Genomic DNA, 13,357 nt, shown 5'->3' with positions numbered 1-13,357 from the left:
CATGCTGGAGATTTCTCATCAGGCGATGCTCCACAGTTGGTGGACCAGCTGAAATTAATAGCGATCAAATCAAGACATTAACTGAGAACAACCAACGTTCTACCATGTGGGAGACAGCCAACATACTCAAAATATCCAAATCAATAAAGATATTGGTGAAAATGAAAAACATGTCCTTTGTTTTACAGAAAACACTAAATGAAATTTTCGGCCACCCCAATATTATGCCTAGAAAATTGTCTATGCCTTTGCTAGTTCTCAAGAGATATATTAGTTGAATGAATAAAGTAGAAGTTTGTAGTCTGGAGAAGAGTGGATGAGGTAGTAGTGGGATGAAGGACAGGAGACATTTTGGAACTTCTCAGTTGGAAGGACTTGCATGCTGAACAGAAACTCTGCGTGTTTATTATGGCCCTGAGGACCGAAGTCAGCACTACAAGAGGGATGCAGAGACCTGTCTGCTCTCAGGGTACGGAGGGGTAGTCAGTGGCTTCATTATATTGTCAGGTCCCAGTTATTCCAGGGAGTTTATTAGAGATAACCTGGAAGGGATTAAATAGTTCTCAATTATTCTGAGATTCTGTGCTAAGTAGATGGGATACATGGCCATCCTTAATTTATGGCCAGATTTAGGCACCCGCTTCAATTGGGTTTTTCAATTTAGACCTGTCCAGTGACCTTAACGCCACTAGGAAAGTGATCATTCAACAGCACAACACTTTAGGTGGCCATTCACAGCAATCACTCGCTCTGTGTGCCCTGCTAGTAACCCTAAATGTCCTAGGGCTTTCAGTTTTCTGTTCGGGCAAATTACCAAGTCAGTAAGTAGGTGGATCAGTTCTATGATTTGCATATTTTGTCTTTTGCATAAGTTAACAGTAAAAGGGAGCATTCATATTTTCTCTGAATTTTGTTTCTGAGTTTTCTTTTCATTTGATTATAGAATTACCTTAAAGCAGTTTGATTCAGATATTTAGTGGGAGCGATATACAAATTGGGAAAAGGGGAATGTAGTTGTACTAGAACCTGAAAATCTAAATCAGTGCCTTGAAGGATGCTTATAATAAAAACTCTCTTCTCTTTCTCTTAGGGCTGCTGCTCAGAGTAAATTAGGTCACTACACAGATGCAATAAAGGATTGTGAAAAAGCAATAGCGATTGATTCAAAGTACAGCAAGGCCTATGGGAGAATGGGGTAAGTTCTGGGAGAATGTTCGAAGTAGTACCACGTTGTATCAGATAGTCAGTGCTTAATGGCTTGGTTTTGAATTTCCTGCTTGATATAGCATCCTCTCAACTAAGAAGAAAATAAACATAACACTGAGGGAGGAAATGATTGCAGTTTCTGCAACTTGGGAGAGAGATGATTAGTTGTATGGTGAATAGTTGTTGGAGAACAACTATAACCATGAGTACACTCACTTCATATTCAAGACCACAAATCTCATGAGTACTCAGTATTTTGGCAGACAGCCCCACTATATACTTTCTTCTAAACTCACCTTACCACTCTCTGAATTTATTGCTTCAGACCTACTTTTCAAATTTCCTTTAAGCCCTCCATGGTGACTCTCAGCTGATGATACTGCCTTCTTATTGAGAAAATACTGATAGGTGCACTTAGAAGAAAAGTAATTCATTTTCCTACTGCTAAATCCATCTACCTGCATTTGTGTCAATTCAGACTGCCTTTTTCTTGTTAAAATAGAAGGGTTCTTATCTATTTTAACAAGAAAACTAGAAGGGTTAAAATAGAAGGGTTCTTATCTAAGACTGTTGCCTTCATTCATGCTTTAGATCTCACCTCTTTGTGTCTTTTCAGAGACTTTACACTTGTAATCATCTGCTTTATCTTCTGCAACCCGTTTTCCTGTCCCTAACCGTGATAATGACTTCATATGAAAAGGTCACAGAATCAACCATTGGAACCATCCTTGCACACAGCTGTGTCATTTCTTAGTTCCTTTCTCTACGAAGCCCTTGATAGCAATCCGTACTTCCTGTCTCATCTTCATCATCTCTCATTCTCCCATCGGCTCATTCTGATAGGGCAGTTTGTCCATATCACACCACTGAGAGCTCTACTCAAGGTCACCAGTTGTCTATATTTTGCTAAGGCCGAAGGTCAGTCATGTATCCTCACCCTACCTATCTTTTAGCATTTAGCATAATTAACTTATTTTTGAAATAACTTCATACTCTACGCTTCTGTGATACTCCACTTCTTGGTTTCCCTTCTATTATCCTGGATGCCCTTTCCCAGTCTCCCTTACTGGTTCTTCCTTCTCTACCACCTCTAAGTAATGGTACACTCAGGGCTTTCTCCTTTCCTCTGCTGCTGCTGTCTGTCTATTCTCTGATTCCATCCTGTCCTATGCTTCTAAATTCCACTTCCAGTCAGTACTTGTTATTCATGGAGTCTGTATTTATGAATTCACGTACTTGCTAAAATTTTTTGTAACCCCCAAATCAGTAGTCACTGTGCTTTTGTGTTCATTCAGTATCGTGAAAAATTTGAGTGACATGACGTGCAAGACCTCAATTGAGGATGGGTAAGGCGACGCTCTGCCTTTTTGTTTCAGCTCTCATGCTGTGAACAAGTATCCTTTTTGCATTTTATTTAATCCTATATTTTTTGCCTTTTTGTTGTTGATTTCCCTGTTTACAATGGTCCCAAGCATAGGCTGAAGTGCTGTCTAGTGCTCCTAAGTGCAAGAAGGCTGTGATGTGCCTTACGAAAAAAAAAACACACGTAAGGTAAGCTTTATTCAGGAATGAGTTAGTGCTCATTCAATCAATAATATATAGTAAATAAGTTTCTTTAAGTAGAAACACATAAAACAAGATTATGTATTGATCAGTTAGTTGATGAGAATGTTGTGACCAAAGAGCCTCACAGGAACCTAACCCTGTTTTTCCCCCAGAAGCAATTGTTCAGCGTTTGCTAAATCAGTGTTTGTGGTGACTTTATAGAACGTAACTACTCTCAATAATGAGAATCAACTCAATATCTTGATGGATTTCTTAAGTTATGATATGTCTTAAGTTATATGTCTGAATTCTATTATCATATTCAACTTTTCATCTCCATTTATATGTTTAATAGGCATTTTAAATTTAACGTGCCCCACGCAGAACTCTCATTTCCTTCTTAACTCTTTCCCATCTCAGTAAATGTTACCATCATTTACTCACCAGTGCTGGGGTCAAAAGCCTAGGAGCGTCCTTCATTCTTACTATACCTGACAGTCAACCGTAACGATAGATTAGGTTGACGCCTCATCTATCAGCAAGTCCTGTTAATTCGAGTTTCCACATACATATATCATGAATTCAAGTATTGATTGCCATCTTGTTTATAACGCTGCTCCAAATGACCATCTCTTACCTAGGCTACTGCAGTGGCTTCCTAACTGGTCTCTCTGCCTCCATCCCAACTCTGCAGAGACGCCAGAGAGAGCTTTCTAGAGGATAAATCAGATCATGTCACTCTGTTGCAACCAGAATAAAATCCAGACTCCAAACCATGGTTCTATCTTGTCTGGCACCTGATTACTCTCTGACCTCATCTCGCTCCACACTGCTTTCTGTGCTCCCTCCTCCTCCACCTTTGTCCTGTTCCTTAAGCACACCAGGCAGGCATCATTCCCAGGGCCTTTGTGTTTACTGCTGCTTCTGTTTAGCACGCTCCTCCCCTGGTCTTCAGATGACTGCTTTCTTCTCATCATTTAGGTCCTGTCAATGTGGCTGCCTTTGAGCAGCACCCCTATTCATTCTCTTTAATATTACTCTTTTTTATTTGCCTATTTATTGTTTGTCTTCCCCAGGTAGAAATTTTCTTAAAATCAAGAACTTTACCTTTTTTCACTGTAGAATCTAAAATAGTGCCCGGTTAATATTTATTGACGATTGATTATTTGAGGACTTTGATGAAGTATCTTTCACGGTTGACTGTTAGAAAACTAGTTGGGGTCTGAGAATTTTTCCGTGGTTAGGCACTATATTTTATCTAGGTCAGAAGTCTGTGAGGTAAGTCAGCCAAGACTTAATTATTAAAAATGACAAAACAAATAAAAACCTCAATGCTATCTCTCCGTATATGCCATTTTTGTTTAGTTCTGAAGTAATTTTCCAAGAAATAAATTCTAACCAGGTGGTAGAAAACAAAAATTTAATAACTAACTCTGTTACTGGGGTAATAATGTCTTAAATTGTAAAAGATGCCAATTTAATCTATTTAACAACTAACATGTCTTATTCAGGAGTATTCCACAGTCTGTTTTTATTTTTCATGGCAAATTAATATTTATTGTGACTCATTGTCTCTGCTAGGAAGTAGGAAGAAAGTATGACATTCTGAAGCACAAATTTAGTTCGGAGTCCTTAAAATTATGTTAACATCATCAAGTTAAATGGCCACAGAGCTGTTAGTCAGCTCACATCTTTGTGGAGCTTAGTCATTTATAAAGCAAATTATTTCACATATTAGGATTAAAAATGGGAGGGTGGGCTAAGGTTCATTTCTAAGCATTAGGTTCATGGTTAATACAGGACAGCGAAGGTTGTTAGCAAACAGAAGATAGAGACTCCAGACTTATGGAATCTTGGAATTAGAAGGAATTTTAGTGATACTCCTGTGAACCATAGTATAATGAATGAAGTATAACCTGGATTCTAACTGAATACCAAGACAGATGTTTGGGTACATTTTTGATATCCTGATATTCGTTAATCGTGTATCTATACTCTTGTACTTTATTATTTTCAGGCTAGCTCTCACTGCCATGAATAAATTTGAAGAAGCAGTTACAAGTTATCAAAAGGCATTAGATCTTGACCCTGAAAATGATTCCTATAAATCGAATCTGAAAATAGCAGAACAGAAGTTAAGAGAGGTATCCAGTCCTGTAAGTTACTAATGCCGAATGAGTGAAATGTTTTCTGTCATTCACAACTTATTGTAATCAGATCCTAGTGGTTAGAATAATTCTCAGATATAATTGTTTTACAGACAGGAACTGGACTGAGCTTTGACATGGCCAGCTTAATAAATAATCCAGCCTTCATTAGTATGGTGAGTATATTCCCTTTTTGGCTCTGCTGGCTCTGTTTTCCATAAAGCAATATACCGGGGTCCAGCAGAAGTAACGCCTGCTTGAGTGTGGTTGATAGGATAATAATACAGGTGTAATAATTTGTAGTTTTAATTTGAACATTTCACCTAAAATGTCATATGGTGTGTTTGAGTAGGTAGTTATGTTACAGAATTACATGCTTATGATTTTGTAATAAAAGATTGTAATACAAGAGGGGCGTTATTTGTGCCAGACCCTGTAGTTCTAAAACATTTTATAAATAAGGGAGCTTTTGTGGTGGTGGTAGCAATAGAGTGGTGATGTAATGCTATGGCTGAGATTTTTAACCTGCCTCTATACCTGTTTGTGAGAAAGCCATGGATAGACTTTAGGAAGCCAATGGATTCCTTGAAATTGTACACAAAAATTCATGTACATATGGATATGTGCATTTTTCTAGGGAGTGAACCATATTTTTCATCAGACTGGCAAAGAAGTCTGCAGCTCTACAGAAGGTTAAAAACCACTCTCTTACATGAAAATGGCCCTAGGAAGATATCTAAGACCTGAGGTCTGATAATTTGGGTTAATTGCAGTTTCCTAAGCTCTCCTCTCAGCAGTGTCTGCTTCCTTTCTATCTTGAGTTAATTTGACTTTTTAGTATAATTTGTGTGTGTGCGTGTGTGTATTTTCCATCCTCCAAACCTATAGTTACCTATAGATGTTTTCTTCAGTATGTGGAAACTGATTGAGTGGGTCGAGGATGTTACCTGGCCATGTAAACTCCTTGGATGACTGCATGCGTCTGGCTGAGAACTATTCTACCAGGTGCTATGCCCTTGGAAGGCAGTGCCACTCCTATTCATCTTTGTTTCCTTCAAAAATATCTTGTAGCCACTGAATCTCCAGCTGAATTGAAATATACAGGTGGCTCATTCCTAGTGCGATCAAGAAATCTTGAATGACTGGTAGTGTGTAGCAACTGGTAGTTTAAAACTGTTAGTTGAAGTCTTTGTAGACAGTAGTTAATTTTTTAATCACTACCCTAAATGAGGTTTGGGAAAGCCACCATTTGCTTTTATTACTAGAGAAATAATTGTTTGACTGATTTGCAAGTAATTCCATAACTCGAGTCTCAGGATTGAAGCCAAATTTAAGTTGGTCTTGACACCTAGATACCAACAAATTATTTCTCTCTGCAGGTTTTGTGACATTTTTGATTATTGTTACTCTTCTCCAGGCCTCAGGTTATGCTATTGTAGCAGGGTGTGAAAATGGATTTTAGTTTCCAACTCAGCTTAGCTCCCAAGATGCTTGACGTGAGGGGTGACACAATTTGTAGGAGGTACAGAAGGGGGGAGGTCAAACACATGTTGTGTGACATTCTTAAAAAGGGTCTGGGTGACAGACTAAAAGAGGATTTTGGGGACCGTTACTGGAATAACTACCGTCTACAAATATTTATACTAAGTTTAAATTTTACATGAATATTGTTGACTACCAATTTAAGGCAAAGATGTTTATGCTTTAAAAATGGGAAGTTTTAAAAGTGTATGTGTGTACAAATACAGTTCTCTTCCCACTTAAGTGTGGCAAAAGTTGTAACTACTAAGCCCCATAGAGCCAGGTCACATTGCTTAGAGTACTCTTTTGGAGTGGATTCTCTCAAGTGTAGGAGATTCTTTATACTTTCAAAGTTTCTACTTCTCCACTTGGCTTTATATATCTGATCAGTAGTAATGAGTATACTGCTGTCAATACCCTTAGTTGGTTATGTTGTTTATAGTCTCTCCATCCTTACAATGTATTTTAAATGCCTTTTTTTCCCTAGTACCTCTTTTTTACATTCCCATTCACTTCGTTTATCACACTAAAACTCTACAGTATGTTAGTACATATATGGTTTAGCTTTCATTCCTGTTTCTTAAAAAGAAGTATTTATTAAAGATCCCTAAATATTAACTACCTTTAATGGGAGATGCCATTTTTCAATTCCAGGCAGCAAGTTTAATGCAGAATCCTCAAGTTCAACAGCTGTAAGTATACAGAAAGAGCATGCTACATTTTCCCCTTTCCACTTGCTAGTTGCTAATTTGAGCACATCAGCTCGAAGGTGGTAAAACTACCCTGACAGCTAGTCGACTGGCACTTAAAGTCACATTTAGCCTCATCTTCTACATTATGCAGGTATATTTAACTGACTTCCTTGGCCAGTATCCTCTTTGTTAATGAGACTACATGCCAATATAGTGATACACCTCTCGCTTACTCTAGAATGTCAGGAATGATGACAAATGCCATTGGGGGACCTGCTGCTGGAGTTGGGGGCCTAACTGACCTGTCTAGCCTCATCCAAGCGTAAGTGTTACTTAAAATAGAAACAGTAAAAATGTGTTTGCTTTACAGTTTGTTTCTAGTTAAAACAGAAATAGTAAAAAAAAAAAAAAAAAAAAAAAGTATTTTGTTTTAAAGTTTGTATCTGAAGTGAAGGGACCAGGGCTTTCTTTAATTTTTATCACTTACTCTTAGTATCAGTGGCCTCACTAGTTACTAAATTTAAAAGGAGTTCTTAAGTTGGAATTTTTAGACTGAAGGGTAGGAATCCAGATTTGGATTTAAGGAAGTTTTTCAACAGGTTTGAATAGCTACTCAAGGATGAAGATTAAAGTCAAGTAGCTACTTAAAATATGCATTAATTTAGCAACACATATATATTTAAAAATCACATATTACATATACCAGTGTGCAGATAATTTAGGAAACAGTTTTTTTTCAAACTTTCCAGTGCATTTCATCACTAAAAGAACTCCTTGCATCGTCTCATTACCTTCACTTCCAACCAAGGTGGTTAAGATAGTCTGTTTTTTGAATCTGTGTGATGCTGTTACTGAAAATTTTGTGCTGTTTGTGATCATGACCATGTAACCGCATTTGCAACATTGCATTTTTGGTGTGACCTTTAAGGAGCATAATTATAGCAGTTTGTAACATTCACAATTGAGGGTCACAAATCAGGAATTTGTATTAAATTTCCTTGTCCTTTTAAATATTAGTCCTGTTCAGTGACTTCTATACACATCCCCAACTGGGTGTGACATCTGTCATACGGGAGACTATTAAGACTTGACTATAAGAGCAAATACCTTGCATCACGTTAGAGCACATATAATCAAAGCATATACTTTTGAGCCCTTTGTTTATTCATGGTTAAGTACAAGAGGGGGTGGATTTCACCCAATTCAGAAACTTTTTAGCTTGGGTATTTCATTTTTCATTAAGACCAATGCCTTGTAGTAATGCTATATGGAGGCACTGGTAAATTTGCAGGTACTTTTCTAGAAAAAAATTTCCTTTGGGTAGTACCATATCCTTTGCAGTCCTTTTTTATGGGTATTGTGTGACTGGGAATTCCTTAATTCACACCACTTTGTCTCTTTACTTACAGAGGACAGCAGTTTGCTCAACAGATACAGCAACAGAATCCTGAACTTATAGAGCAACTGAGAAACCACATCCGGAGCAGATCATTCAGCAGCAGCACTGAAGACCATTCCTGACTTGACCAGGGCCCCTAGGATGCAAATGGTTATGGCTCTGAAGTGTTTGCTGTAGATAGTGGCCAAAAAACAGAAATACCTAAAGAATACATCTAACTAGACAATAGGTTTATCACAGAGTTGAACATAACATGACTCCTTTGTAAACAAATGGTCAGTAGCCTTGTTAAGTGCCAATATAGCACTGGACAGGGTTCCATTTTCAAGTCTTCATCATCATATTTGTATATTAGACTTAATAGCAGAGTATATTTCTTGACAGTAAGGCTGTTCATTGGTGAATTCTCTAGCTCCAAATTCTCTTTAGCAAACTATTTAAAAGGTAAAGTGACCAAAAGGAAAGGTTTCTCACCCTGGATTAGGAGAAACGTACTTGCCACTGAGCAGCATACCTGGACAGGAGTTTGCTATCTAGGTTTAGTCTTGATAGTGCTATCAGTAATGAATATGTATCATAGGGGCCAGTATTATCTTTAATGCTGCTTGTTCTAAAAGGCAGCAGAAAATCTTGAGCTGCTGGAAAGCAGATTTTGGTGGCAGGGTTGTTGTGCTGTGAGTGTATAAAAAGTGAAGGTAGGTACGATGCTCAGGTTTTTGCATAGTTCTTAACTAATCTTGCCCGCAGTTTGGTATTTATAAGATTAGCATGACCAATTACGCCACGTACATACTAAAATACATTTAGATATCCTTAATGGTACTGGTTAGGTCAGTTGTATAACTAATCAGTTTAACTAGCACAACTTCCCCGGTGGTGACGTTACCATGGAAACTCTCAAATATACCTACAATTAAATAAGCCAATGACTTAAGGATTTTCTAAGTGGCATTTAATTATGTGCCCATTAACACCGATTTTAAAAAAGAAACTCAGTAATTTTTTGATGGATTACAAAAAGCATCTGTCATTAACAATGCTTGTTCATGTAATCCTCTGCTGTGATTTGGTTTGGCATGTTGCTTTTATGCTTAACTTAATTTGATGCAACTTAAACATACTAGGGGACTTAAACTATTATATTGAAATTAGAACACATTAGTGGAGAGAAATGGCATTGTTAGGTATTAACGGCATGGCTCTAACTATAGTGATGGATGAGACTGTTCTAATCCTAACTAGAATTTCTTTGGTTTGGTAATTATGAAATAGGTAATGTTGGGCAGACACCTAATGATTTCACAAGTGTTATGAGAGAAAACTGAAGAAGTAATATTAACTTAATAATACTGATAATGATCAGGGCCTTATTATAACTATTTTTCTCAAAAGACTACATGTTATCTTTAAGTTTAAAAACCAACTTTTTCTTTCTTTTCCTTTCTGAAATCAGACCAGTGGTTCTATATGTAAGAGTTGCCTGGTGAATTTACTGGAAGTTCAGATTCAGGACCACACTTTCAATTTCTATTAAGTAGGTCTTTTAATAAGACCAAGGAAGCACTATTTGAAATAGACCAGCAAATACCTAAGCCCCTTGGGCTTAGGCTGAAACAAAGACCTCGATGAACCTATAGTTCTGTCCAAAAGAGCAGGACTTAAATCTTAGCACCTCTGAATTAAATCTCGTATTCCATCTAAACCAACTTAATTTTTCATAAATCCAACTCTTAGTGTTCAAGTGCTATACAGAAGGAAGTACAAATTACATGAAAGTGATGACATTGATGAAAAAAGCAAAGTTGATCCTTAATTAAAAATTAGTCACTTATCCGACGTTAAGTAAGAAAAAGTTTCTAGCATAACTATCTTGAGTGCATTAAAACTGCTTCCAGACTGATAAATTGGTAAGCCTCTAGTTCACTGACTAGGAAAATAGAAAAAATACAAATCCACAGTATCAGAAGTGAAGGAGGGAATATCAATGCAGGCCCTGGAGACATTAAAAGGATCACTAGAAAATATGACAGCCAACTCTAGATCCATATATTCAACAATATTAACTGAAATGAAAGAGACAAATTCCTTATAAGATACAAAGTACTACAGCTCACTGAAGAAACAGATATCCTTCAGAAAAGAAAGCCACATACAGTCCCAAATAATTTCAATGGGGAATTCTACCAAAAAAATTAAGGAAGAAATAATATCAATCTACACAATCTTACACGAAAATAGAAGAGGAGGGAACCCCTCACAACTCATTTAATATAACTATTATTCCGATTTCAAAATCAAAGACATTAGACATTATAAGCAAAATCCTTTAAAATGTCTTGATTTGCTAATATCTATAGTGAAGGTAGCCACTTTTTATAAGCATTAATAGGAATTGGTATATTTCTTCCTTTTTACTTCTTCAGATTGTTTCTTTGCTACTATTCTACCCCTCAAAAATTCAGTCTAAATTATATCTGTCCACTCATCTGGATTTTGAATTGGATTCAATTCAAGCCATTTTTGCTAAGTATCTTCATCACTTTGGAATCATTGCATTTCAAGAAAGTTTTGTGTAGTTAGATTGTGCTCGCTACTTGTAAAATTATATGCAATACCCCAAATATTATTCTTGCTTGTCTGAAACAGGGCATTAAGTAAAACTTTATATATATTCTACTTAGCAATGACTGACTTCCATTAACTGCATTTCATTGTAGTAGCTGTAGCTATTATAATGCTATGTAACCTTAAAATGTCTTTTATATGCAAATGACATTGTCATTTAATGTACCAAATTGTTTATATAATTTTTATAATATGGTTCAAACAGGTCCTTTCTGAGATTATCAAACCTTTATTTAGAGAATGAACAATGTGAGTCTAGGTTATTGCTTATAAAAAGACTTTGTAATTAAATCAAATTATATAGCAGATTCCAAGTGACCATTATATGTTACTTTTCAAATTTAAAAGAGAGTGAAACGGAAGGTTCAGTCATGAGAAGATTCTTGAAAAACAATGGAAGTACCCAGTGCAGTGGCTATAGAGTCTTATTCATCATTTAATCAATCTTACTCATTTTGGAAGACAGATGTTTTACACTGCTTGCACTTTATTTTCCACAGACATTTCATTAATTATTACTCCAAATCTCACTCTGAATTTAGCTTTCATTTTGGACCAATTTGTCATGGCAATAAATAATTATGCATTTGAAAAAAACCCAATTTTTGTATTTGACTTAATGTACTCTTACATTTAAGCAAGTATATATACATCCTTACATTTCAACTTACCAAAATAAGTTTTTATTTATCATCATAACCTTTTTTTCTGACAAAATACTGAAACTTTTATTATGTTCAGGTTGCAAAGTTGTTTACAATCTTAACTTTTTCACTGTTTTGTTCATGGCATAAATATGACTACATGCAGATATACAAAGTTTTATAATATTAGTACATGATTTAGAGTTCAAAATCAAGTATCAGAAACTGAAAATCCTTTGAAGATACCTATGAAAATAAGCGGCTTATTTTTTTTTTAATGGGAAAAATAAACAGGTCTTTTGGACTTAGGAAAGTATCAGGCCTCTTTGTTAAAAGTTAACAGAGTAATCAACAATCTAAGAAACAAAACCAATTCTGATCTGCTGTTAGTAAGTAAAACAGGCATGTGCAGGTTTGTATGTATACACAAACACAGATACACACCAGTAATTTTGAAAACAGGAAAAATTCATACTGTGTCAGCAAATGTAATGTTACTCGAGGATCATTCCACTTCTTTTAAACAACTCTTTAGTGGATTGAGGAGCTAGGAAGAAAGTGGGGTTAACTGAAATATTTCTAAATAAAGTATTATAAGAATTCTCAAGATTTGAGAAACAATTGTATTTCCTAGCTCAAGGTCAGCAAACTATGGCCTGCAGGCCATCTGCTGGTTTTTGTAAACACCAGTGGGCTCTTTATGCCCACTGCCATGTCTTGCACTACAATAGCAGTGTGGAGTATTTTCAATAGAAACCACATGGCCTGCAAAGCCTAAAATATTTAGTCCCAGGCCCTCTACATAAAAATTTTGCTGACCTCTGGTCTAGATACTTGCTAGGGACAAATGGCCTCAAATATAGAGTTTATTATTTTTTGACATTTAAAAAAAAATCCTCACCCAAGGACATTTTTTCATTGCTTCTAGAGAGATAGGAAGAGACAGAGGAAGGGAAAGTGAAAACAAGGATGCAAGAGAAAGAGAGGCATCGATTGGCTGCCTCCCATACATGCCTGGACTGGGGATAGTTTGTGCCTAGCCCCTGGACTGGGAATTGAACCCACAACCCAGGAACGTGCCCTGACTGGGAATCGAACCCTCAACCTTTTGGTTATGAGACAATGCTACAACCAACTGGGCCACACCAGCCAGGACAAATACAGAGTTTTTATAGAACAGATTCCTATGGTCATCTAAGTGAAACAAATAGGGTATGTGTAAAAAACATATAAATGTTCCTTTAGAATAAGATAAAATCAGTAGGTGGTCTTTTCAAAACAAATATTTAATATTTTAACTATTTTACAGGAAAGGAATTTAAATAAGATGTACTTATTTTTACTGTTGATCATTTTACAAAGGTGATTAAAAATACAGAAAGTTCTTTGAAAATCAATGAAAAGCATAACACTGGAAATTTTCTTCAGCTTTCCACTTTAACGGCCGAAGATACCACACAGACCTGTGCGATGTCATCATATTCATATGTTCTCTTTAAAAACGTGTCTGTTAGTCTTAAGCCGGAGACGCTCTATTGAGAGAAAGATATAGGCCTAAGTTTTCATTCGATGGTCATT

The 13,357-nt window shown here is 36.3% G+C and overlaps 2 protein-coding genes across 6 annotated transcripts in view; one reads left to right on the top strand and one right to left on the bottom strand.

Annotated features, from left to right (window-relative positions):
• The window catches only part of SGTB (small glutamine rich tetratricopeptide repeat co-chaperone beta), a 35,560-nt gene extending 26,311 nt beyond the window's left edge, over positions 1 to 9,249 (top strand). Inside the window, exons 6-11 of the mRNA XM_054578423.1 lie at positions 1,091 to 1,195; positions 4,769 to 4,907; positions 5,012 to 5,074; positions 7,074 to 7,111; positions 7,350 to 7,433; positions 8,521 to 9,249. Coding sequence (XP_054434398.1) covers positions 1,091 to 1,195; positions 4,769 to 4,907; positions 5,012 to 5,074; positions 7,074 to 7,111; positions 7,350 to 7,433; positions 8,521 to 8,632 — 541 coding nt within the window. The 3' untranslated portion in view covers positions 8,633 to 9,249. The remainder of the gene's footprint in view (positions 1 to 1,090; positions 1,196 to 4,768; positions 4,908 to 5,011; positions 5,075 to 7,073; positions 7,112 to 7,349; positions 7,434 to 8,520) is intronic.
• Positions 9,250 to 11,389: 2,140 nt separating this feature from the next.
• The window catches only part of TRAPPC13 (trafficking protein particle complex subunit 13), a 35,085-nt gene continuing 33,117 nt past the window's right edge, over positions 11,390 to 13,357 (bottom strand). For all 5 annotated transcript variants that reach the window (XM_054578418.1, XM_054578417.1, XM_054578419.1 and 2 more), the window contains one exon: positions 11,390 to 13,311. In XM_054578418.1, coding sequence (XP_054434393.1) covers positions 13,204 to 13,311 — 108 coding nt within the window. In that variant the 3' untranslated portion in view covers positions 11,390 to 13,203. The remainder of the gene's footprint in view (positions 13,312 to 13,357) is intronic.

The sequence above is a fragment of the Pteronotus mesoamericanus genome, unplaced genomic scaffold (assembly GCF_021234165.1).
Source record: "Pteronotus mesoamericanus isolate MK-2021 breed Mesoamerican mustached bat unplaced genomic scaffold, CSHL_Meso_final contig_50, whole genome shotgun sequence".
Classification (NCBI taxonomy): Eukaryota; Metazoa; Chordata; class Mammalia; order Chiroptera; family Mormoopidae; genus Pteronotus; species Pteronotus mesoamericanus.
This window is presented reverse-complemented; position numbering and strand designations above follow the sequence as displayed.